General features: G+C 46.4%; 1 protein-coding gene across 1 annotated transcript in view; it reads left to right on the top strand.

Annotated features, from left to right (window-relative positions):
- The window catches only part of TTC6 (tetratricopeptide repeat domain 6), a 1171050-nt gene that overhangs the window by 569954 nt on the left and 575031 nt on the right, over positions 1-26065 (top strand). The window contains exons 19-20 of the mRNA XM_069638410.1: positions 519-653; positions 19602-19751. Of these exons, the coding sequence (XP_069494511.1) occupies positions 519-653; positions 19602-19751 (285 nt within the window). The remainder of the gene's footprint in view (positions 1-518; positions 654-19601; positions 19752-26065) is intronic.

Here is a 26065-nt window from a genome sequence, read left to right as displayed (position 1 = left end):
TAAAACAAATAAAGGAATTTAAAATAAAAAATAAACAACGTGAAGGCTTTTCACCGTCCAGTTTTCTAGCAGTAGGGATGCAGGGTAAATTATTTATAATAAGGACTATCTCCTGAAATACAAGATGGGTGGAAAGCTTAGAGGAGCATTAGCTCCCTTGTTGTCCTGCAAGGCACTTTGGCTTCTGTCCTGGGCTGAGCAAGTAGCTCCTGTGCTGTTCTGAGAGGAGCATTGCCTGCTGTGCTGTCCTGACAGGAGTCTCTGCTCCTGTCCTGGGAGAAGCATTAGTTCCTGTGCTGTCCGGAGAGGGGTCTCGCCTCCTGTGATGTGCTGGGAGGAGTCTGTGCTCCGGTTCTGGGGAGAGCCTCAGCTTGTGCCCTTGGTGGAATGTCAGCTCTTGTGTTTGCAGTCCTGGAAGGGGTAGTGTGGGGGGGGGGGCGGGGGGGGGAAGCTGCTCATGATCCTGGTTCCTTGTGATCAATAGTCTTGAAATCATGCCCTCTTTCTTTGAAGTACAGGATGCAGTGAAGAGTTTTAAGGAAGCACTGGCTTTGATGAATCCCGAAGGGGCAAAGAAGAAGTTGACACTGGATTCGGCCGAAATCTTTTACCTCTTGGGTCTCTGCTACATAGAGCAAGTCAACCTGCTGAAGGTGAGGTGTATCTGTCTACATTGATCTCTCTGTATTGGAATGTGTTCACCAGATTATGCTCGTTCTGTGATTTTAAGGGCCTGAACCTGGGGGGCTGCAGACTGCACACAGGTGAGTGCAACACCTTGTCACTATATGGAATACCGCATATGCAGCAGATCTGGGATGGGCTGGCAGAAGCGCTGGCAGAAGCACTGCTCAGGGTTTAGCTTCATTTCAGGATTTGAAAACCGACTCCACCAAACATCTTCACCCAAAGCGATGTTCCTTTCACAGGTAAGACACCTGCCTCCACCAAACACTGCCCCCCAAAGCACTCACAACTCACTTGCATGCATTTACTCTGTCGACATCTGAGATTGTTTTGCCAAAATACACAGGCCCTCATATCTGCAAAGGATATTTTAGAGGTTTAGATATAGTGCTACATAAGGCCTTCTTTGGCTGCGATGGATACATGTAGAAGTGAATGATATGCATGCATTTTATGTCTGAGATATGCATGAAAGATACTACAATCAAATACTCAAATTCATGGTATCTTTCAAGGACTTTTAGCATTCAACTTAGGGTTTCTGTTGGCACGATATCTCTGCATCTAATCAAGAAACTGACTCTTTTCGAACAATGCAAGCATTTAATGAGAGTTGATTATTAATTTCCATTAAACGGTTACACAGAAAACTCCAAAGACAACGGTGAGTGCAGTAGAATTTTAACGGATGGTCGATTATGAACTGAACAGGCTCAGACTCTCCATTGGTTGCCCTTCTCAAATCATTATAAGTTTGCCGGTATCCCGCTGGAAATTCCAGTGGGATACCGGCAAACTGACTTACCGTTTCCTCCTTATGTCCTGGAATTTCTGGGATATGACAGGTGGTGGTAAGGGCGATAAATTCCCATTCCATGGCTGTTTTTTGCCAGTGTTGGCCTGATTTACCTCTAGCTCTTGGCTGGAGATAAATCAGTTAACCCCCACCAGAAAACCTGTAGTTTGCCAGTCCGGGAAAAGTGCCGGTCAGGAAATCACTACCACTTTTACCAGCATTCTTTCCATATCGGCAAACGTATAAAATGAGAATTACTTTCCTGTTATGTTATGTTATGTTATTTTGTTTGTATCGCCCTCAAAGTCCGTGGGCATCCAGGCGCCGAGAGACAGGAGTATGCGACTCAGCTACTAAAAGAATCAATCATATTGGTTGAAAAGCACTGTTTTTAACTGCTTTCTAAATTCGAGATGATTTATGGTTTTTCGTATTGTTAGTGGCAGGGCATTCCAGGCTGTTGCCCCCTGGACATGAAAGGCCCGACCAAGGCCCCTGGCACGTTTAACCTGGTGCTGTTTCAAGAAAAGGCTCTCCACAGATCTCAGGTTTCTTTGAGGATGATATATGCTTGCTCGTGCTTTCAAGTACACTGGAGCATTCCCATAAATACATTTATGGCAGATTGTTAATAGTTTAAATTGGATGCCAGATGCCACTGGTAGCCAGTGTAGTCTTTTCCTTGCTGCAGTGGTTGGTTCCGACCGTTTCATCCGAAAGATGATATGTGTAGCGGGGTTCTGAATTTTTTGTTTGCAGCTCCTGTACATCTGACCTGTTTGCACCTCACACTAAGGCATTATAGTAATCATCACGAGGGAGGATTACGGCCCTCACCAGTTTAGTTCTATTTTCTATCGAAATTAGAGGTGCAATCTGTTGGAGCACCTTGAGGTGATAGTTCGTGTTTTTTGTGATGGCAGTTATGTGGGCGTTGCAGTCTAAGCTTTCGTCCATGTAAGTGCCGAGAGTCTTAACTTTAGGCACAGCCTTTATTTGGCTGCCATCAATGATAAAGTTGGAGTACTTCTGACTAAGAGCGACTCTTAAAAGTCTTGGGCCAAACAACATAAGCTCTGTCTTGACCGCATTCAAACATAGCCAATTAGTTGACATCCATCCTTTGATCAAGTAAATTGTATCCAGCAACAGCTGTTCCTTTTCGTAGTCCCCGGTGACTTCCAGGACCAGTTGAAAATCGTCTTCATAATTCCAGAAAAAGATATCTAGTAGTGTCAACTCATTACACAATGGTAGGATGTAAATGTTGAACAACAAGGGGGAGATACATGCCCCCGTTGGCACCCCACATGTGATGGTTTCCACCTCGGAAGCATTGTCACCCCAATAAACTTGCGAGAGGCGGCCCTCCAAGAAGGATTTGAGCCATGTAATCAAGCAGGATTTTATGATCTAGCAAGTCAAAGGCTGCTCATAGATCTAATAACATCAGCAGCCCGACTTGCCATGTTCCAGTTTTGAGCGCATATGTGTCTGGAGGCTGAGAAGAGCGCTCTGCGTACCGTGGAAGCTCCTAAACCCAGACTGTTTTTCATGAAGGATGCCAGCAGTGTAGACATGGGATTGGAGCTGCACAGTGGCCACTTTATCGATAAGTTTAAGAAAAGGCAGAGTGTTAGTGATAGGTCTGAGATTGGTAGAGTCCAAAGGGTCCAGTCCTGCTTTTCTTTAGTAATGGCGTCACTGCTACGTTCTTAATAGATTGGGGGATGAAACCTGCTCGAAAAGAGGAGTTCACATACCTGCACGGGAAGGGAACAAATAGTCCTTTATGTTCCAGTATGATTTTGGATGGGAGCAATTCTCCAGGACAATTGGTGGGATGCATGGTTTTAAGTATACCCTGCATCTCTGCCATATTCAGATCTTTGAACCTAAAACCCATACCTTGATCATGCTGGGAATGGATTTCAGGTACTGAGTTAGACAAACTCAAGCAGGAGTTTGTACTAATTTCATTTGTAGTGCTCTGATTATGGAGGGCGGTCGTTTCAGGAGGAGAAGTTCAAAGTTCCTCAGTTATTTTATGTTGCGCTTTCTGTAGTTTGTCTGCAAAGGCTTTCTGCACCTTATTGCAGTCGTCGCTGGTGGGTTCGATGGAAGGAATGGAAACAGTGGGTTTTTCCCATGTTCTAAAAAGGCGCAGAGATGTAGCCAGAATTGTCTAACAAGTGGGGCATGAAGCTAATGTAGTTGGGGCCACCGCAGTGACGTTAATATCTGTAAATGCCCACACAGTGCTGCTTAGTGGGCATTTACAGATTTTGGATGGGCCTTGCCTGCTCAGACCCTACCCTGTCTATGCCTCTGTTCCTGCTAAGCAAGCTCCAGAGCTCCCTGGTTCATTTCCCCCCTTATCTCTGGACAGGTAATCCAATGCCAGAGTTGCCAGTATCAGAAGTGAACCGACTCGAGGAGCTGGAGCTTCCCCTTGCAATCCACAAATGTCATTGGGGACCCATCTTGATATAATTGATGTAATTGAGTCATGCCTCCAGCATGCAAAGACACCCCTCTGCAGTCCCGGGGCAAATCGTGGATTAGAGAGGATCGGAGTCAAAGGACCAAATCCACCCGCAGCAGCTTCTGCCGCATCGCTCTATCGCAGTAATAGAAGAAGTTCCTATTGAATTGTAAGAGAGGCCCACCACATACCCGGTCCAACTCCACTATGTGTGGAAGGTCCCCCAAGGAGCAGGTTGTTACTGATTGCTCCATTCCCACCCATCGAGCCTCTCCCTCTGTTTCCTTCCAGGAGAATATTCTGCGGATGCTGGCTGCTGCCACATTATTCTGAATGATGGGAAGCCCTAAACCCCCAGCATATATATTTGCGTGCAGGACCTAATGACCGATCCGGGGTGTGGGACCACCCGAGATGAATTTCATTATTTTCTGATGCAGCGCCTGTAATTGGCCATGTGAATCAAAACTGGCAGAGGAGTAATAAAGCAATCTGGAAATTATATTCATTTTGACGGCAGTGCTTTGCCCCACACAACAAATCTCCTGATTAGCCCGTCTAGAGAGGATCTACGTCATGGAACGAAACAGCGGCCCGAAATTGACCTTTTATAAATCTGCGAATGAGAGAGTCAGCTTTACCACACCAGGAAGTCACGCTCCTTATTCTCCAACAAAATCTAAACTCCCTCTTCATGTGGGCCATATTACCTTCCTAAAGGTTTCTACCACCCCCATAACCGCCCACGAGGCTCCCTTGTGTGTGATAGAAGTAACAAAATGTCATCCGCACACAAGGCCGCTTTATTTTCCTGCCCACAAAATCTGATTCCCATATCTACGGTGAAGAGCGAATGTGGGCAGCCAAGGGCTCCATAAAAAGAGCCAAGATTAATGGAAATAAGGGACACCATTGACGGGTGCCCCTCAGAATGGGAAGGAAACGCAAATATCGACCATTGATAGAGATTCTGGTCCTGAGGGAGCCTTATCAAGCCATTACCAGGTCAATAAAGTTAGGTCCGAAACCAAACTCCTTTGATGTTAACCTAATGAATGTCCAGTCCACCCTATCGAAGGCAGTATCAGCATTGAGCATGACCAAGGTCATCAGAGTTCCATTCACCCATCCCAACTCGATGGCATCCATGTCTCATCTGATATTATCTTGGGTGCTTCAACCCAGCAGGAACCCAGTCTGATCTGGATGTATGAAAGAGGACAGGCACCACAACAAGCGTGTTGCTAAGACCTTCCCGTAGATTATTGTGTCCGTGTTGAGAAAGGGGATTGGGCGATCAGAGCCGCAAAGTGTGGCATCATTGCCCGGTTTCAGCAGCAATGAGAGGTAAGAGTCGCCCATAGATTGAGTAATCACTTTGGACTCGAGAAGCAGGGGGAAACCCATCTGAGCCAGGCAACCTTCTGATTACAGAGTAAACTAATGGTGCTCTCAACCTCCTTCTTTGTTATGGGACCCTCCAGAGAAGCACATTGCTCCTATGAGAAGTGTGGAAGAGAAGCCTCAGCCATAAACAAGGCTTGGTCGTCTAACCCCGGGCTGGTAGAGCTGAGCAAGGATTCATAATATTTTGCAAAGACCTCGAGCCTCTCTGCCTATGAGAATTCTAGCTTTCCATACTTATCTCTGATCACCTGAACACTATTCCTGGTTTTCTGATTCTTTCATTTATAAGCTGTTAGCATTGTTTGATTGGGCATAGTACACCTCTCTCGTGCGAAGTAAGGAATTGGCAGTCTCTGAGGCCATGAGAGCCTCCAGGCTAGAGTGAGCCAACCTCCGCTCCCTTTGCGATTTCTGTGACTTAGCTCGGGCGTGCTCCACCTCTCATGCTCCCTCACCTGAGACTCCAGTAATTTCCTACTTTGAGTCCTAGTGGTAAAATAGGATGGGCAGTGGGGAAATCAAATAGTCATGTTGATTATCGTTGGGGAGGTATAGAGTACCCAGGTTCACGGGGATGTTCATCAGGTTGCCCTTGACCAATAGATATCTGACTTCTGGATCCCTAAGAGTTCCACCCGGCTGAAATGGAAACTCTTTTGCTATCAAGAGAGCCACCCCCCTTTTTTTCTCTGTGGCTGAAGTGAAGTACTGTCTAGAAAAGGATCTATATTTCATGCAGAACTCATCCGTGGAAGCAGATGAGAACCCTGAAACATGGCAATTGTGATCTCTGACGTCTGAAGTCTCCTCAGAATCAACCTCCACTTGACAGGAGAATTTCAAACCCTGCACATTGAGGAACCCCAATCTATAACACCCTACCCCACCATGTGACCAGGGATGGACTATTCACATGCATAACTCTGTGAATAAAACTTGGCCCATCAAGCATCTTCAAGCACTCAACAAATAAGATCATAAAGCAACACATCCAAGCCTCCCCCCAACTCCCCTGAAACAAAACTCCCATCCACCCAACAACCCCAAACCCTACTCCTACCCTAAGAGAAACACCCCTCCATCGTTGCAGGGCCATGTGGAGGCACAGGCCCAGACCATGCCAGACCGGGACCTATACAGCCCTACGGCAAGATTGCACGTGTAGAGAGATAATGCCACTAACATGTTAGACCATCAGGCCAAGATAGAGAAGAAAGGAAGGGTGATAGGAGAACCGCTATCAGAAAGAGGGCAATTCTGAGAATTTAAGAACTTAGCGAGTACCAACCCCCCAAAGATCCAGTGTCTGTCAAGTAGTCGGACGGTGCTCCACAGGCAAGCCACCTCCTGGGGCCCTTTTCCGCTTCAATTATGAGATCGGGCCCCTTTCGCCCATGGAGGAGCCCTTTGCGGTCTGGCCATGGACGGTCCCTCTGCCGTCGACTGCGCCACGGGTGTGGGCGTGCGGGAAGATGGGTTCACAATGAGCATTGCATCCTGCATTGAAGTGATTCTACACTGCTCGCGCCCTCCAGGGTGCAGATGGCACCAAACGGGAACCCCCAGCAATAATGAATATTCTTGTTCCTCAGCCATCGAGTAAAGTCATTTAGTGAGCTTCTCTTACCGGGTGTCAACGGAGCCAAGTCCTGAGTAAGGAGATCCGAAAAAACTCCTAAACTCAAAGTTCAGTCGGGAGCAGGAAGTCTGTATGATTTCTTCCTTGATCCTGTAAAGGTGAATCCTGGTCAGGACATCAGGTGGCCAATTGTTTTGAATCTATATTGAGGAGAAGGTGTTAGCATAATTGTTTGTTTTTAATTGGTCGAATGGACTGAATTTGGCCTGTACCCATCGACCCATTTAAAACAAACAATTAGGCTAATACATATCGAACCTGTGGCGCGGGCGTTGCAGGGGTTTTCCCCGCTCCCTATCATCAGTCTGTATTAGCCTTAGGAGGTTGCAGGGGTGTCCCCTGTTTCCACAACATGCGAGGCGGGAGACTGAAAAAAATAAAAGAAAAAGGGACCCTGCGGCATCGGATCCAACCCGTGTTAGAGGGATGGATCTGACGCTGCAGGGGTGAAGTCACCAGGCAGCCTGCTAACAGCTAAGTAGGGGAGTGGGGTGTGGGTTGGGGTGTGAACATTTGGTTTACGCTTTGATCCTCTGACAATTGATTGTATGCAAGCAGTTTTTTAGGTCTGTTTGCCGCAATCAATTGTCAGATGATCAAACACCACCAAGCCGAGGAGAACACCCTATGAGTGCGATCCAGTTCCGGTTCCTTTACCGCCGGCCAGTGGAATAGGTCTCTGCAAAGTGCACCAATATACAATGCCAAATCGGCATCAAGAACCTGCAGAAGAACTCCCCTCAGTCTGATATTGTTCCTTCTAGAATGATACTCCTAGTCCTCCAGCTTCAGTTGAAGCTGCTTGTTGGCAGACTCCAGATACACCACCCTGCACGTTAGTTGAGACAAGTCGTAAGAGTACGCACAGGTTCCAGACTCCAGCTCCTCGATACGCGACCCAGCCTCCCTGACAGACTTATCAATCTCTGTCACCTTCTGGGTAAGTTCCCCTCTGCACTATGGATCTCATTTTTGATGTTTGTGAGCATCTGTCGAAGATACGCCCTGGTGGCCAGACCACAGAATCACCTTCCGCCTCTGCTATGCCCTAGAAGTGAACCTGTGCCTCAATCAGTGATTCACGGTCCTTGATATTATCCTGCTTATGCATAAGTGCCAGAACAACGCTCCCTTTGGGGTCTTCCCAGCCATGATATATTGTATGTCAGCTGGAGCACACCAACTCCCAGCCACAGTCTGTGGCACTCACAGAATGCCCACACAGGACATGCTCCACGCAGCAGCCACTTATCCAGCTGCTACTACTAGAGCAAAGGGATGTGACCAGCAGCACAAGGGACCTCCTCTGAGGGGAAGGAAGAATGCCCAATTAGGTCAGGAGCTGGATCCGGGCACCAGCTCTGAACCAGCCGCCACTTTCCACACTGCTGCGTTCTCCCGGATTCAGCAGCCAGGGCCGGTCACTATCTTTGTGCAGGCTTTCAGGATGGGAGATTGGCATAGAACGTCACTATTCTGTGGCAGACAGTCATCTGCCCGCATTCCGGGCAACAGGCAGCATCCCAACTCTCACTCCTGCGGCAAACATCCAGTTCCGGCTGTAAGGAAGGCAAGGTATCAATAGTAAGACAGACACAAGTGACCACAGCTCAAGGGTGTTTATTGAACTTCAACAAGGGTGTGATAAACGCTTAATCTAAACCTAAATCTACAGATGGGAGCAAGCTACGACCAGCAAATAATAATAATAATGCAATCCTAGTGTAGTATCGTCAAAATAAAAGGGCCTACACTAAAAAACCTATTGCCAATCCTTACCGCTCAATGCAAATAATGTGGGGTAGTGTTCATGAAAAAGAAAGAAGTGTTCACAACATGATATGTCAGGATGTACTGTATTTGTATTTATTTGGTTTTATATAGTGCCTTGCACCAAAGTCCTGAACATAAGGACAAGAACGGTACAATAAAAAGAATTTAGCATTTAAAACACTGCAGATATCTGTGATTACAATAACCTTCATTAACCAGTCAAGAGGAGGTAGGATTGCGGAGAGACCCAAAAGGATAAATAAGCAGTGATAGAACCAAGAGAAAGTGGGAAAGTCTTCCACTGTAAAGGTTCCAAAAGAGAGAAACAGCAGAAACGAGATTGAGCACAGGGGGGACAAGAAACTATAAGACGACAATGAGAAGCAGAACGAAGTGGACGGAAAGGAGAGTAAAACGAGATAAGAGAAGAAAGATAAGGAGGGGCCATGGAGAGATTTAAAAACTAAACATAGAAAATTACATTTTATGGGATGATGGCAAGAGAGCCATCCTAGATCAATCAAAGAATATGAGATAGAATCACGAGGAGCAAGCAAACGGAGAACACGGATAGAAGCATTAAATACAGATTTCAATGGGGCTAGACGATATAGAGGAAGTCCAAAGAGAGCAGAAGAACAAAAGAAAAGCGGCAAGAATATTAAAGCAGACACCAACAGTTCAGTGGCCTTAAGTCATGAAGGGATTGGCTTTTTGAATGTTGTACAAATGAAATCAACAGGAACGAGCAGATAAGGAAACATGGTGACTGAAAGAAAGATCTGAATCAAGATAGAGACACAGATTACGAGCCACGGGAGAAATAGGTAACTGTGAAAGAGGAGATTATATGAATGGAGGGGCTCAAGAAGGAGAAATAGTATTGGGAGGGAAGAAAATAACCTCAGTTTTTGTGGCATTGACTAGTAGTCTGACATTCAAGACTGGATCGCGAGGAGACAGGCACTGAGCTTAAGATGGATATCCTCAGTGAAGTGCGGAAAGGAAAGGAAGAGCTGAGTGTCATCAGCATAAAAGTGATGAGGAAATCCAAAGGAAGAAATAACCCCAGCAAGAGAGGAGGTATAAAGAGAAAAAATGAAAGGACCAAGAACCGAACCTTGAGAAACACCATAAATAAGTGTACATGTTTTAGAAGCCCCCCCCACCCTGCAGGAGACTGAAAAAGTCCTCTGGGACATGACTCAACCCAGGCTAAAGTAGAGCCAGAGAAGCCAAAAGAGAAAACTGCTTAGCATGACATGCAGCATGAGGAGAGTCCAAAACGGAGAGAAGAGCGGTCTCGGTGGAATAACCAGGGCAGAACTTTGATTGAAAACAGGGAAGGACAGAATTCCGAGACTCAAAGTAGAAGCCTGAGAGTAAACCATGCATTTGAGAATTTTAGAAAGATAAGGTAGGACTGAAATAGGATGAAAATTAGAGGCAGAGGATACATCAGCAGAAGGTTTTTTCAAGCTTGGACTAATGGTAGCATGCTTAAATCAAGATGTAAAAACAGGAGAGGATAGGCAGGAGTTAAACAGAATTGTGAGATAGGGAACAAGTAGAGGGTAGACTTTAGGAATAAGTGCAGATGGTATGGGATCCAGTGGGGAGGAGGTGGGGTGAGCATGGGCAAGGAGACGGAAGGTATCTTCATTAGTGATGGGAACAAACCCAGCAAAGATCTCCTTAGGAGGTGCCAGTGAGATGAGGGGGGGGGGGTGGGTCAGAGGAGTACTGGATGATTCAATTATAGACCTAAACGAGGAGACCTTGGAAGTGAAATGGAGCGCAAGATCTGTAGCAGTAAGGGTGGAGCTAGGTGAGGCATCAGGAGTAGGAGACGAAAGGATGGGAGGACTGTGAGTGTAAGAGATCAGAGAAGTGAAATTGTTTAGCAGAGTGAAGACAATTGTCATAGAGAGCATGGCAAGATGCATAAGAACTGTATTTCCCTGCTGTTTCAGCTTTAACCAGCATCTTTCTAAATGCCTGAGAACATGTTGCATCGCGCGAAGATGGGGGAGTAAGCCAAGGTTGAGGTTTTTTTTGTGTGGGATGAAAAGATAAAGAAGGGTACAGTGAGTCAAGGGATGTTGAGAGTGAAGAAGAAAGGGCAGAAGCAGCCTCATCCGCTGCCAGAGTGGAAAACGATGCATGGGACACCAATTTAGAGGTGCTAGTGCTAGTAGAGATGAAGAGTGTGGTATTGAATTTGCACAGATTGCAAAGTAAGTAAGAGGGAGGAGTTGAGAGAGGCAAAGTGAGATAGGAAGGGTTAAGAATAATAGAGAGCAGTAGAGGATGTTGGTCAGACAGATAAACCGGAAGAGAGGACACAGGGGATGTAATAAGAGAGGAAGTAAATATAAGATCTAGACAGGAGCCTGAGATATGGGAAGGAGAAGTAAGCTAATGAGAATCAAGAATAGAAAGGAATGGGAGAGAAGAGTGAGTGGTTGAAAGATGGAGGTTAAAGTCGCCAAGATATATAAGTGGGGTGGCAGTAGGAAGGAAAAAAGAAGGGATACATCGACATCCTCACAAAATGAGGCTACGGGACCAGGTGGGTGGTAGATCAATAAGAATGAGATTGAAGATCTAGAGGAGAGAGCAGAGAAAATGGAATATGAGAATTCAAATGAAGAGAAATGAGGTAGAGTCAAATTATGAGGAATAAGAGTAAAGGAAGAATGATCTAAAATACCAGTGCCACCCCCATGAGAAGATATACGAAGGGCGTGGTAAAAAAAGGCATAGCAGAGGTAACCAGTGATGCGGGTATGGTGGTATTGTTGACAGAAATCCAAGTTTCAGTAATACAAAGAAATTGTAGGTTTAAGCGTAAAAACATGTCAAGTACAGTTGCAGATTTATTGCATAGCGACCTAGCATTCCATAGTCCAAGATGAAGTGACGTTGCTTTACAAGCACAGAGAGGGTAAGTCAGGTTAACAAGGTTGCGTGCAGAAGTGGGATGCCTGAAATCTGCGCTAAAAGGTGGCTTTGTGTGCCCTAGAATTGCGGTACTGAGCAATATTGCAGAAATGATATGTAGAGCAACGGACACAGATGACACACCAGTTTGGCCCACAGATGGAAGAACAGGGTGTGCCGGTAACATGGAGTCAGGCAAGTCAGATAGTACCTGCGGTGCAGCTGATGAATGTACATCTCGGATTGAGAGTAACCCCCTCATGGAAGCGGATGCGCAGCCTTTCGCGGACAACCGCAGACAGCAAAGTCTCGACTTGACCTGACTTTACCCGGGCTTCTCCCAGGCTGGAGATGTTGTAGCTTGTAGGGTCGCATGGATAGGCTGAGACCAAAGGTGGGCGTGGCCTCAGGTATTGGTTGGCAACACGAACGCTCGTTGAAACACTGGAGGAGCGGGAGGGTAGAGCGGCAAACACATCAACAGAGCTGCAGATCACAATGTGCAGGCACACACCCTCACAACCAGGAGGCACACATATGATATATAGCTGGTAACAATCCAAAGGCAGACAATCCAAAGGATGTTCTGGCTGTTGGCCTCCCTTCCCATGTTTTCAGCACGGGACAAGGCAGTTCACTTGAGCAAAGCACACACCCTGGCTTTTTCGGCACTATCATACAGTTCCATTGCAAGCTTCAGGGCCTTCTGTGCCTAAGTCTCTTTACTCATCCAAGTCTCTAAATTCAGAGGACCTGATGTATCAAAAACAAAACACAAAGTACTTTTCTTCTTATAAGTACTCAATTCAGGTGATTCACCCTGGATCCCCCTCAGCTGGGCTCAGATCCCTTTCTATACCACAAGCGTTACTTAGGATCCCCATATTCCGGGCTCAGATCCCCTTCTCCAATGTTCAGAGAATATTCTTTCTCGGGTGATTCACAGTTCACCCTGGTTTCCCCTCTGCCGGCTCAGATCCTTCCTCTTACACAATTAGTCTCCCTCAGCCGGACTCGGACCAATTGCAGTTCGTATTAGCTATCATGTGCCCAGGGTTTAGCTCGACCCGTTGCAGGACCACTTTGATTATTATAGCTCCCAATTTATATTTGCCACCTCTCATTTGGATACCTAACAGAGACCTTCAAATGAGCACCCACGTGGTGCCAGACCACTCTGTATATGGTATCTATTTTGGCTTCAAAAGTTCAGTCACTCCTTGGATGTTCAATTATATTCGCATCGCTCATCACATAACGCTTCACACAATGTTGTCTTCAGATTTCTTCATACAATGTTGCTGCTTGCAACCTTGGTTCCAACACAGACCGGTTGTCAGGTCCTGTACCTGTGTCCGCGGAAGCTGCTGAGCCCCCACAATCCCCCAAAGCCGCGGAGTTAACTACTGGATTTAACAGCAGATCTCTCCTCAACTCTAAGGGAAAGGGGGAAGTGGAGAAAATACCAAAAGACACAGGTACTCTTCTTGTAGGCGAGAACCTGTAGAGAAAATAAACATATTACATCTCATTTGTTATTACTTTTCTCCTTTATTTTCCCTCTACGTGTTAAAGAAATACCTGTTAAGTCTCCCTGAAGATCTGAGAGACTTGTAGTATGCCTGCTTCTTTTAGTTTTAAAAAATACTGAAGTATTCTGAGTTCTTATTGACCATGACTCTTATGCCAAAGTTCATGAAATTGTTTTTAAATATAGGATTGTATTGAAGTTTCCTTATATTAGTTTTCATACATTTACTTGAACCAAAATCCTTCACCTGTGTTATCCGCAGCTGGAGAAGTTGCAACAAAGTTTTTTTTTTATGAGTTCACTCAATTACAGTCAGCCAGACCAGGTATTATATTGTTATATAACGTGCACAATTAGAAATGTTCTAACTTAAATCAATTTCACAAGTTATTCGAGACATTTCCTTTTCATAGTTAGAACAGGTTAAAAGTATATGTTTAACATTCTCTTTCTCCCAAGAACAAAAAGAAATGTTCAATTCTAACGTTTTCCTATTGCACATGCGCGTTTTGAACCTGATGCACGAAACCTCAAACGCGCATGCGCGAATAAACACTGTTCAATAAAATCACATTCGCGCTGACGGAAACACTACTGAGATCTCTCTGTCTAATGCGCTGACTTAAACAAGTAGTGTCTCAAAGATTACTCATGCGCGGTGACGGGAAAACTAATCCAGGCTGAAGCGTCACTCGCACATGCACACTAGACTATTTACATTTCAAATGCGCAAGACGGGAAACGAAGCAAGCCGTCTCGCGTGCATTCAAATAAACATGAAAAGAAATTCCATATAATACAATCGTTACAGCGCTTACTCCAAACAAGAAAAACCTTCATCTAAACAGCGAACAGATTGCAAGTAATGTATCGAATAGCAGTTTACATAAATGCTTAATTAATAAATAGTTGTATATGAATAAAGCTTCGTGCTTCTCTGAATTTGAACAATTCCTGAAGAGCAGATTCAAGAAACAGCCTTAGCTAAATACCTAAACTACATAAAATGTTCTGCTCTTTAAAGTCATCAACTTTCTTCTCAGAAATAGTTTAAAATTAAATAACTTCTCGATCTTCACATGAGCATAAATCGCTGCGCTCCCACCAATGTGTCTGCTTGTCTTGTCCCACGATGAATGTTTCTCCAAAACGAATCCAAGTTCAAAAAGTCTGTTTTTACTAGTTTCAAAGATTAGCCAAAACACAGACTAAAGGAAACAGGACCTTCCTGCTTTAGGTATGACAATGAAAGGCATTTTAGAACCTTGGAACTGCTCTCAAGTCTCATCAGCCTCCAATCACAAAATGACATTTTGACTACCAATCAGATCCCTGATTGATTCCCTTCTTCCTTCCCACCATGCTGGATTGGGACACTCTCCTTCTGATAAAGTGATAGTCAAGGAATATGAAGGAAGTATTAGCCATAAACATGATTTATCATTGTAAACAAATTATTAATCAAAGGAAACTAGGATAAATGAAGACTGACAGAGAAATGAAACCTGACACCGGTCTGCTTTCAGTCTGCTCAACTCACCGGCTGTTCTGACTTTACTGGCGCTGCTTTGTTGTAGGTGCCAAGGCCAGTACCACAGCGGCCAACGCTCCTCCCTGCCTGGGATTTTGAGGGTAGAGCCAGAGGTGCCTCCGACACACAATATGCGTTTCTCCAGCTTTCATTCCAGGTCTTATGTTTCTTATTCTCGAAGGCTCGTGAAAGTAGCTTTTTTTCACCGAAAAGGTCAATGGCATTTTCCTCCTTGCAATCCTCTCTTGTCTTGCCGTCTTTCTCCTCGTATTAAACTGCCATCTTGGAACTGCTGCTTCCTCGTGTGTTTTGCCTTGCTCAGAGTGTGCTTTCGTGCTCCGCCTCTTATCTGTGTCGGGAAGTGTGATGAAGTCAGGTGTTTGTAATGATCAGTAATTACCTGACTCTGTCTGACCCTTGTGTTGGGACATATCAGATATACGGCTCAGGTGTTAATCTGTTTTCTCTTACAGTGACCTGTCCGTGAGAAAGTGTTTGTGTCGGGAAGGGGTGTCGGGAGGTTTGAGTTCCTAAGTATCTTACCTGGTAGGATGGGGAAAAGGTGTTACAGGGAAGGGGATACCGCGTTTCACCATCCAGTGTGCCACTCCCTGAAGATCCCTCATCCAGGTGATCCTCCCGCACTGGTCCACCCCCAGGAACTGGATCCGAAAGCGATGGCCATGTCCTGGCCACCTGGATGACAGATGCCCAGGGACCACAGGGTGAGACACCTTCTGGTTTCTCACACAGCCCTCTGACACGGTCCCAAGAGCCATTGACTTACAGAGCCATAGAAGCTGCGCCCGCTCTGAAGCCGGGCCTCGGCCATGCCCCCTAAAGGATACATTTGTACCTCTTGTGAGAAACCTAGGGGTATTCTCCCATTAAGACCCTGAGAGTCCTCTATTCAGGTGACCAGGGGAGGGCATTCGCTCTTGGATCCCAACCAAGGGGGCGGACGAGCGAGGGAGGATTACCTGGGAAGGGGAGTCTGGGGTTGCCTTTGTGGGAATGCCCCGGGCGAGATGCAGTATTCTGATGGGGCAACAGAAGAGGAGGAGGAAGTCCTGGATGCCTCCATGGGATATGTTGATTCCCATCACCCTAATCCAGATCTCATTTTCCATAATTCCAATCCCGTCATCAATGACCCAAGGAGGGGGAGGAAGGAAAGAGTCCATTGCCCAAAGTGGGGAGGAAGAAAAAAACAACTAAAACAGAGCCAGGAGTCTGATGTTAATATCCATTCATTCTCTACCAATTTAAATCACATGGAAAACCATCAAAACTCATGTTTTCAACCACCGGGAATATGGAAGGGACAACCATCCGCTTGAGGGAAAACCAGGCTAGAGGATTTCCCTATGTACATTGTCGATTCCCTGATAGAGTAGCAGGAAATAGATCTATCGTCCAAAACCACTCCATCACCCCCTCCCCATTTCCAACCAATACTGGGACGAGGAAGAGGCCACTGGGAGCAGTGAAGACTACCCATAGAAACAACATGGGGAAAGTAAGGGAAACCTACTATCGAAAGAACTAATGTTGTCCCACTAATAGAGTCAGGCAGGGTCAGGCATTTAATAATGACTACTCACACCTGACTCCACTTGACTGTTCAACTATAAAAGGTGTGGTTATTCACATGGAGAAGAGCCAGCTGGAGATGCTGTATAGACTCGAGAAGCCAGCAGGAGTTAAAGCCTGGAGAGGAACGGCGTGCCGAGATGCTGGCCCAATGTTTGTGAGGGGCTGCAGCGTGGCTAGGAAGCTGTGCCTCCACGGAGCCTGAGTAAGGAAGCTTGTATCCTGCTGGTAGCATTCAGCAAACTGCTTGTTCCCTTGGGACGTGTGGTGGTCCCACGGGTGCCTGAGGTGCAGGTGGTGAGACCCTGACCTCAACCCGTGTTTCCAGAGGGACCGCTTGTCAACACGACGCTGCCTAGTGAGTGTGAGAGAAACTCAGGAACATGCGTTTGACTGAAGCGCAGCGGGAGAAAGACAGTTTTAAAGCGGCACAGAGCATAAAGTAAAATAAAGTGTAGAAAGGACAGAAAGTGTAAGAAATAAGCAGAAGAAGAGAAATAGAAAGAAGGAAGTTGCGCTCGCGGCGCGGAAGAAAAGTAAAGTGAAAGAAAGACATTTGAAGAGTGCAAAGAGTGCACGTTAAAGAGAGGACAGTGTGCCAAGCGTGCGGGAAGCACGAGAAAGAAACGCACAGGTGCAAAGGTGCTCATTAAGGGAAAAGAAAGCATATGAGGTGCGCAAGAGGCACGATAAGAAAACAAAGGAAAGTGCAAGAGTGCACAGTGGAACAAAAGGAACAGCAAAGGGAAAGTGCAGGCGTGCACAATGAAGAAGCCAAGGAAAACAAGAAGGGGTGCAGGAAGCACCTGAAGGTGAAAGGTTTAAAAGGAAGAGAAAGGAATAAAGAGACAGAGGTTACTTATCAGAATTTTCACGCCCAAGAGGAGCAAAGAACCAGGCAGTTTCCAAAGTCTCTGATTGTACCCCACAAGTGAAGTGTGTGTGAAAGAACTGTGTATAAAAGGAAAGGTACATCCTGACAAGTTGAACTTGTGTTTGAAACGAAAAAGGGGCCTAAGCTTGGGGAAAGGAACTCTGAGAGGCCTAACAAAGTGAAATACCTATTATTTCATGATATTGAAGGAAAAGCAAAGTACATCCTGCCAGAACTGAATTTGTGTTGGAAACGGAAAGGGGCCTGAGCTTGGGGAAGGGAACCCTGAGAGGCCTAACGTATTGTTTTGATTGAAGCTTGGGGAAGGGAACCCTAGGAAGCTTCAAACTGAACTGTGTTATATTTCTTTTGTGGTGTTTGGAAGTTGGACAAGTTGAAGCTTGGGGAAGGCAACCTCCAAAGAACCAAAGACGCTGAAGGTAATTGAGACTATTACAAGGGCTCGGTGGAGAAGCTCTTATGCACAGCCCTTTTTGATTTAACTCATTTTTGTGACATTGACCGAACTGCACTTGGTGAGACGACTGCCTGAAACTAACCTTGGTTTTCCTATGTTCTGTTGAACCACTATTCTTTCCTTTTTTTAAAGATGTCCCATCACATTTTTGTAAAGAGTGAGTGCAAACATAGGTTTAGACACAAACAGACCTTTATTTTGGACTATCATACATCAACGGCCTTTAGAAACATTGGTTATGGGGAGTATCCCTTTAGATTTAGGACCAGTCAGGCATTCCACCAGTCCAGGAACTTTAGTAAATAAAAATTTTGAAACTAACATCTTTGAGTCTGTGGGCCTCATTATGACTTTGGAGTTAGCCATGGCGCTATTGGCGCCATGGCTGCCTCCAAAATCGGGTCTGGGTTCCCTGAATGGGGAATTACCGGGCCATTCCGAGTTTGGAGGGCCCAGTAATTCCTCCTACTGGGAACCCGGGCCCAGACCTTCACCATTGCCATTTGAGCCCCCATAGGGCTCAATGGGAATGGGTGCGGGAGCTAACAACGGGCCGATTACGACTGGCCCGTTGTTAGCTCCCTGGTCCCCTCGCGGGACCCGCTATGGACGTCTGGTAAGACCAGAGGTCCACATCGGGTCCCGCAAGGGGACCTCGTAATATTGCAGAATGGTGTTAACGGGTCTACCTCCATTAGCAGCGCCTGTTAACCCATTCCGCAATACTTATAATGAGGTCCTGTGTCTCTCTTGATACCATGCCTGTCTCACACATCAGACAGTTATAATAGTAAGCAAGGGTGTGGTAGCCCCTCGACTGAGAACGAACGTGGGTCACATGCCCTGTTCTATGGAATTTCTTCCACGCAGGAGGGTGTACGACCACGTTTTAGCTCACGTCACCCTTCAGAGAGGAGAGATGTCTTTTGCGTATCAGTCTGGTCCCAGCCACAGTGGCTCCATGTGCACCACTCTTCCCAACATTTCCATGGAGCAGTGTGGGTGAAAGCAGGGGCACAGGCTCCTATATGGCTGTTGCCAGTTTTATTCTTAGGGAGTAAACATGGCTGACCCGCCCCTTATCTGCAGGGCTGCGTCTATCTGTCTTAGACGGGCTCTGAAAGAAATAACAAATACATAAAATGCATTCACCACTTAGACAATACCTTTGGATAACTGAACTGTAACCACGTCTTTATGATAGAAAGCAATTCTCCAAAAGAGAACAGTTACTTATTTACTGCTTGAATACTGAAAACATATACTGAGCACTTCACATGTAATGGTGTCTATTGCTTTAGTTCAAAGATTTCACACCTATTGTCGGAAGGAAGCAGTGTGTCTCTGCTGGTGTGGATGCCGTTCTCTCTGTATAATGGAACCATATACGAGGAACAAAAACAATTGCACCAGCACAGTTATGCTGTTGTTCAAAAACAAAATCAACTTTTACACCTGATCTCCCCCCACCCTGCGGCTCTCTGCCTTGTCTGTGCGGTGTACAGCGGGACATAAGCTTCTGCTGGTCTTGCACAATGCTCCTCCTTCACACAATGGTCTTGACTCAGTCGTTTTGTGGTGGATGCATGCTCGCCTCAATGACCTACCACCTTGTGCCCCCCTTTTGGCCATTTTGCCAGGAGAATCCACAGGGCCTCTTGCCCAATTCAGCATCACGGATTATCCATCCTGCAAATGAAGCAATCCCTTGCTTCTTTCAGCTACCCTTCTATCCTCTGACATTTTTGTCATCTCCAACTGCACTGGGGTTCTTCAGTATTTAATATGAGGGGAGAGTGTATTTAATAGAATGACTTTGTACCCCTTTTCCCCATGCCTTTCCTAATTCTGTTTCTTCTCTCAGGCCCTAGATGCCTTCACAAGTGCGATTAAGGCTAGCCCAAGATATGCCGACGCTTTTTACCAGCGAGGCTTGTGCAGAATGCGCCTCAACCAAGCCAAGTGTGTGGAAGACTTCAACCGGGCTCTGGCCGTGAACCCCAAGCTCTTCCAGGTACAGTGCAACTCTCTGTATTGTGATGATCTTCTCTAATGATCTGTAATCTTTTCTTAAAGTGACTGCATTGGATGTCTCATTGAATCAATGCAGTGTGGAGTTTCCTTGCATGCTTTCTACTGGGTCCTGCTGGACCACAAAGAGTTAAAAACAAAAAAAGCTGCTGTTCTGGTGAGGCCCTGGATGACCTTCCCAAGCATTCCCACCCCATCACTGGGGATAGATATGGCTTCCATGCTCTGCCATTTCAGAATGATTTCCATTGGATTAGTTAGCAGACCGTTTTCCTGCTGGCTGTAACCTTTGACACTGAGTTCAGTGCAAAGCATCGTTACCCCAATGTGCTGTTCATTGAGGCTTTGCACTTCTATATGAGGATGTCATGTTTCACCAAATACGGCTTCTCCAGTAAAGACTCCTTTGTGGAGGCACTGCATTACTTTGATTGTAGTCCCTTCAGAGACCAATATAAGTTCCTTTGGGGCGGCACCAGCTCTAGTTCACCCTCAATCTCTGCGAAATAACTCTGCAAAAGCTTGCCAGGTGGCTTCAGGTGGTGCCAGACTAATAATCTGCATATCTCAAGTACTGAGTATTTTATAGGTTCAGATTTTTAAAATATTTTTTTTATTACGTGAACACATAATATTTCTCCCTATATAAGAAACTCTATACATATGCAGCCAACTGTTGGCGTAAGTGCAAAACGATAGTAGCGAATAGCAAAGACGGAAAAACCCCTCATTACAACCCACAGAATGGGAAAAGGAAATCACCATCGTCATAATCAAGTTTATTCAGATAAAACATCCATAAAACAATACAATTTATCAAAACATCTGCACATATAAAATATCTATAGAAAAACATGCAATTGATCAAAAAAATTAAAATACAACAGCAAAAGAAGCTAGTTTTATTGTTCACAAGCTAGCCGGTTTTCTCCACGTTTCATGACAGTCTTAAGGTACGTCAGCACTGTCCAGCCAAAGAGGGGTATCCACCATTAGTAGGTAAAAAAGCGCATCCCTACATTGGGCAAACCCAAGAGGTCTTAATAGGGGAACTAATAACTGCTCTCATGTGGGCATGTGTCGGACAAAAAACAGCAAGTGTAGTGAATCCTAATGTTAAGCTATGCAGAGTAGACAAGTTGTATTAATTCCCATTCCATCATACCAAACAGCAGTGATTGCTCTTAGAGACTGACAATTAGATCTGGCTCTGATTAACAAGCAGCAGTCCTGCATCTTATCGGACCAGGTTAGATATTGCTCTATGGAATTGGACGAGATGGCAGTATGTCTCCTATTAGAGGCTTCAGTGTGTTCTCTCAACTCTCACAAATCCCTTGAATGAGATAATCATTGATTTTCTACTTGTTGGTGCCACAGCCTCATTAATAAGAGATGGGCCCCTATAGCCCCTCTGCGTCTCTTGAAACCCAGTATTGCTTTAGTGTTATTCCAGATTCACAACCAATGGAAAACAAGTTGTAGGGATAAATCAACCTCTATAAACGTCATCCCTAGTTCTTGGTGTGTCCCATCATTAACTGCAGAAGCTAAAGGAGTCTTGGGCGATAGTCCCCAGGGACCTGTCACCCAGGTGGCCATGACATGGCCATCACTTTTGGATTCAGTTCCTGGGGATGGACCAGTGCGGCAGGATCACCTGGATAAGAGATCTTCGGGGAGTGGAAGTGGGACACCGGAGGGTGAGACGCGGTATCCCCTTTCCTATAAGACCGTTTCCCCATTCTGTTCCCCATCCCCAACCCTTCCCGACACAGACACCTTCTCACGGACAGTTCATCGTGAGCGACAACGCACTAATAGTAGAGCCGTATATCTGACATATTCCAACACCACGGTCATGTAATGTCAGGCAATTACAGATCATTACACACACCTGACTTCGATTACACTTCTCCACACGGATAAAAGGCAGAGCAGAAAAGCACACTCTGAGCTAGGCGAGACACACGAGGAAACAGCAGTTCCAAGATGGCAGTTTAATATAAGGAGAGAGACAGCGAGACCGGAGAGAGTTGCAAGGAGGGAAGTACCCTTGACCTTTAAGGACTGTTACTTTTGTGAGCCTTGGAAGGTGAGAAACCTAATACCAGGAATTGAGGTTGGTCAAATCTGTACAGTGTAACAGAGGTACCCAGGGCCCTCCTGCATTGATAACCAAGGCGGGGAGGAGCGAACGCTGCTGTGGTACTATCCTTGGTTCCTACAACAAAGCAGCATCAGAAAAGACAGCACAGCCATTGAATCAGAAAGACTGATATCAAACCACCTTCTCTATTGAACCAAGGTTGCAAGCAGCAACATTGTATAAAGTGAACAGTGTGTGAGGCATTTGTAAGGAGCGACGCAATTAATTGGAAACCAAAAGGGAACTTTGGGAGGCCAAGAAGAGATACCATACACAGAGTGGTCCAGCGCCACGTGGGCGCTCATTCAAAAGTCTCTGTTACGTATCCAACCGATGCTGAATGTGAGAAAAAGGAATATTAAGATTGAAGCGGTCATGCAAAGGGTGAAGCCAAACCCTGTGCACATTCGAAAGTCTTTGACAGTTTAATGTACATCACAATTTGTCCGAGCCCAGCTGAGGGAGACTAATTGAGTGAGTGAAAGGGATCTGAGCGCGGAAGAGGGGGATCCAACATTCAACTTTATGGTTTGAAAGGGATCTGAGCCCGGCTGAGGGGAATCCAGGGGGAACACCCAAATTGAACATGGAAAAAGGAAAGGAACGTTTGCGTGTTATTATTCTTTTGTACACCAGGCCCTCTGAGTCAAGGAACTTGAAAGAAGTAAAGAGACTTGGACACAGAAGGTCCTGATCTGTGAAAAACGAACTGTATGCTCGTGCCGCAGAAGCCCTCGTGTGTGCTTTGCTCGAGTGATCCGTTTTGCCCTGTGCTGAATACGTGGAGAAGGGAGGCCAACGGCCCGAACATCCTGACTTATCATTTTGTGAACACTTCTATCTTTTTTTTGTGAACATCTCCACACATTATTTGTAAATTAGTAGTAAGGATTGGCAATCGTTTTCTTTAGTATAGACCCTTTTTATTTTGACAAGACTCCACTAGGACTGCATTATTATTTGATGGTCGTAGCCTGCTCCCATTTTTAGATTTAGGTTTAGATTAGGTGTTTATCACGCCGTTCTGAAAGTTCAATAAACACCATTAGACTGTGGTCACTTGTGTCTGTCTTACTGTTGATACCATGTCTTAACTTACACTGTAAGGATGTAATGTCCCAAATCCCCACAATGTAAGCCCCATGGGTTACAACCAATAGGGTTTTCATTTTGAGGACCTCAAGCATCAGGTTTAGCGGCTACACATATTGTGAAAAACCCTTTCAATAGCCTGCTTCATTCTGGAAGTCATTTTCCTACTATAGCTTTCCCCAGGTAACAGATGATTAAATGGGCTTCCCAAATAATCAAATTCATTTACTATAGGGATTTTACAATCGTTACATGTTACATCCCCTTCTTCGTTAACTCACCTGACCTATGGACTTGCTACATGGGCAGCTTTCTCTCTCCTATTGCCTCTTCTCCCATTAATGAGTGGCACTAGCTGGAAGGTTCTCCTTGACCTCTTCGCCTTTTCCAGAGTCGTCATTAATGTTTATCTCAATGGAACCATCATGGTTCAGGGTCCTCAACCCAACCTTTTCTCTTCAACAGGCTTCTCCCTCGCCCCTCTAACCTCACCTCTCCCTCCTTCCAGGCTCCCTTGCCTTCTGTGCCTTCTTCCTCCTCTGCACAGGCTCCCCTGCCTTCTGCGCTTTCCTCCTCCTCTGCACAGGCTCCCCTGCCTTCTGTGCCTTCCTCCTCCTCTGCACAGGCTCCCCTGCCTTCTGCGCTTTCCTCCTCCTCTGCACAGGTTCCCTTGCCTTCTGTGCCTTCCTCCTCCTCTGCACAGGCGCCCCTGCCTCGCTGTACTGTCCTGGCCCCCATGCAAGCCTTGGCTCCTCCACTTTCCCCGTGGCCCTCTTGCCACCCTCTGGGGGGACCACCGTCTCCTGTGCCCCTCTGAGGAAGATCCTCAAAGATGGCAAGCTGTTACACATTACCACTCTCAACACATGCTCTGCCGTCAAACACTCGACTGACATCTGCAACCTCCTCAAGCTCATGGATCTTGATGTGCTCGCCATCACTGCGACTTGGTTCAAGGAGAGCTCCATCATGAGCTTTGACATACTCCTTCCTGAAGGCTACAAAATCATCTCTGCGCCCCAGGCCTACGAAGACAGATGGGGGAGTGGTGCTTATCTTCCCAGAATGGATACCTGTGTCTATCATCCCTACTCAGGCCTACTCCTGCTTCAAGTGCCTAGTTTGAAAACTCTCACTATCTCCAAAATGTTCTCTCACTGTGGCCACCTTCTATCGGCCACCAGGTCAGTCCACTCTCTTCCCCTCGGAATGGGCTGACCTGGTCTCCTTCCTACTCTCCTCCTCCTCTCAACTCCTCCTGATGGTCCTTTCCGCATCGTTTGTGACTCTCTCGCCCTTTCTATCCTTCCCTCTGGCCCCACGCAACACCGCGGGCCACACTTTGGATGCTCTCATCTCTACTGAGATCCCTCTGTCTAACCCTCTCCCTACCTCCCTTTCTTGGACTGACCACTCTCTTCTCTCTACATACCTTAGGCTCTCCTTTCCTCTTGCAGCAATGCATCTGGCAGAGCAACTGGGCTTCAAAGTTACCAGGCCCATGAAAAAAGTGACAATGGCCGCTTTTGCCTCCTCCTACTCTCCTCCACCTGCTCCCTCGGCGGACTCCCACCCTAACACAGCCCTCGCTATCCTCAATCTCTCTATCTCCAACACCCTTGACACTCCTGCCCCTGTCATGAGGGTCCGACTGAAGCCTACAAAAAAGTGCAATTCGGTACGACTCCAACCAGGCTGCCCTTAAACACAAGTGTAGGGCAGCTGTGCGGAAATGGAATGCGTCGGGCGAACCTTCGGACAGACTGGCCTGCTGTCTCCTTCAAAGGAATTATCGACTCTGCATCCGCACGAAGAAAAGAGTCTTTATTCAAGCCTGCATCTTTGCAACATCAAACAACACGGCCAAACTCTTCAAAGTGTGCAAGGAGCCGGCCAATCCTGCAGCTGCATCTTCTTCTGTCACACCCACCCAGGACCTTTGCTCGGCCCTGGTTGCACACTTCACCACAAAAACCCAAGACATCCTTTCCACCATCTCTTTCACACCACAGCATATACCAACACAGGAGCCTCCCTTGGCCCCCATCCAATTTACCCTCTCTTCTCGCTCACCTGTCACACTGGATGAGGTTACCAGACAGGTCCGATCTATGAAGGCGTCATCTAAACAGGTGGACCCCTGCCCCACAAAAACCATTAAAGACAATATAGACTCCCTCGGCCCAGCCTTGGCTGACCTCTGCAATCTCTCCTTCTCCACTGGAATTTTCCCAACTGCACTGAAGCACTCCCTTGTGCACCCTCTGCTCAAAAAACCCTCTGCTGACCCCTCCATTCCACCAAACTACTTCCCTATCTCCATCACTCCCTTCCTGGGCAAATTCCTGGAGAAACTGGCTATCTCACAGCTGACCCTACACACTGAAGCTAGTGGTTGCTCACATGACCATCAATCTGGCTTTAGTGCATCCAGAGGCACAGAAACTGCTCTTCTGAACACTTGTGAAGACCTGCTCTCAAATCTTGATACTAACACCCCATCTATCCTCATTCTCCTTGACCTCTCCTCTGCCTTCGACACGGTTAACCACAACATCCTAATCGCACATCTCTGTGACACCCTGGGAATCTCTGGTCAGGCTCTAGCATGCTTAACCTCCTTCCTCTCCGTCCGCCCATCCCAGGTGGAACTCGGAGCTTTTCACTCGACTATGACTCTCTCAAGCTGTGGCGTTCCCCAGAGCTCTAACCTATCCCCCTGGTTCTTCATCGTCTATATGGCTGCCCTGGCACGGATGATTGCCACATTCACCACCACACTTCCAGTGCTACGTGGATGACACGCAACTATCTTTTAGGCTACCCTCCCCCTCCTCACTCATATCTGACTGTCTGTACAGTATTCAGTCATGGTGTGCTGAAACAACCTCCGTCTGAACTCCACTAAGACTTAGATCGTTCGCATTGGGACCCCTGCTCCCACTTTTCCACTTTCTCTCTGGCTGGCCTCCCTTTTCCCTGCACCCACCTGCAAAGCAAGAAACATTGGGGTCATCTTTGATTCCACTCTCTTCTCCTCTCACATTTCAGACATC

This window comes from Ambystoma mexicanum, chromosome 14 (genome assembly GCF_040938575.1).
Source record: "Ambystoma mexicanum isolate Mex_15411 chromosome 14, UKY_AmexF1_1, whole genome shotgun sequence".
NCBI classification, from domain to species: Eukaryota; Metazoa; Chordata; class Amphibia; order Caudata; family Ambystomatidae; genus Ambystoma; species Ambystoma mexicanum.
This window is presented reverse-complemented; position numbering and strand designations above follow the sequence as displayed.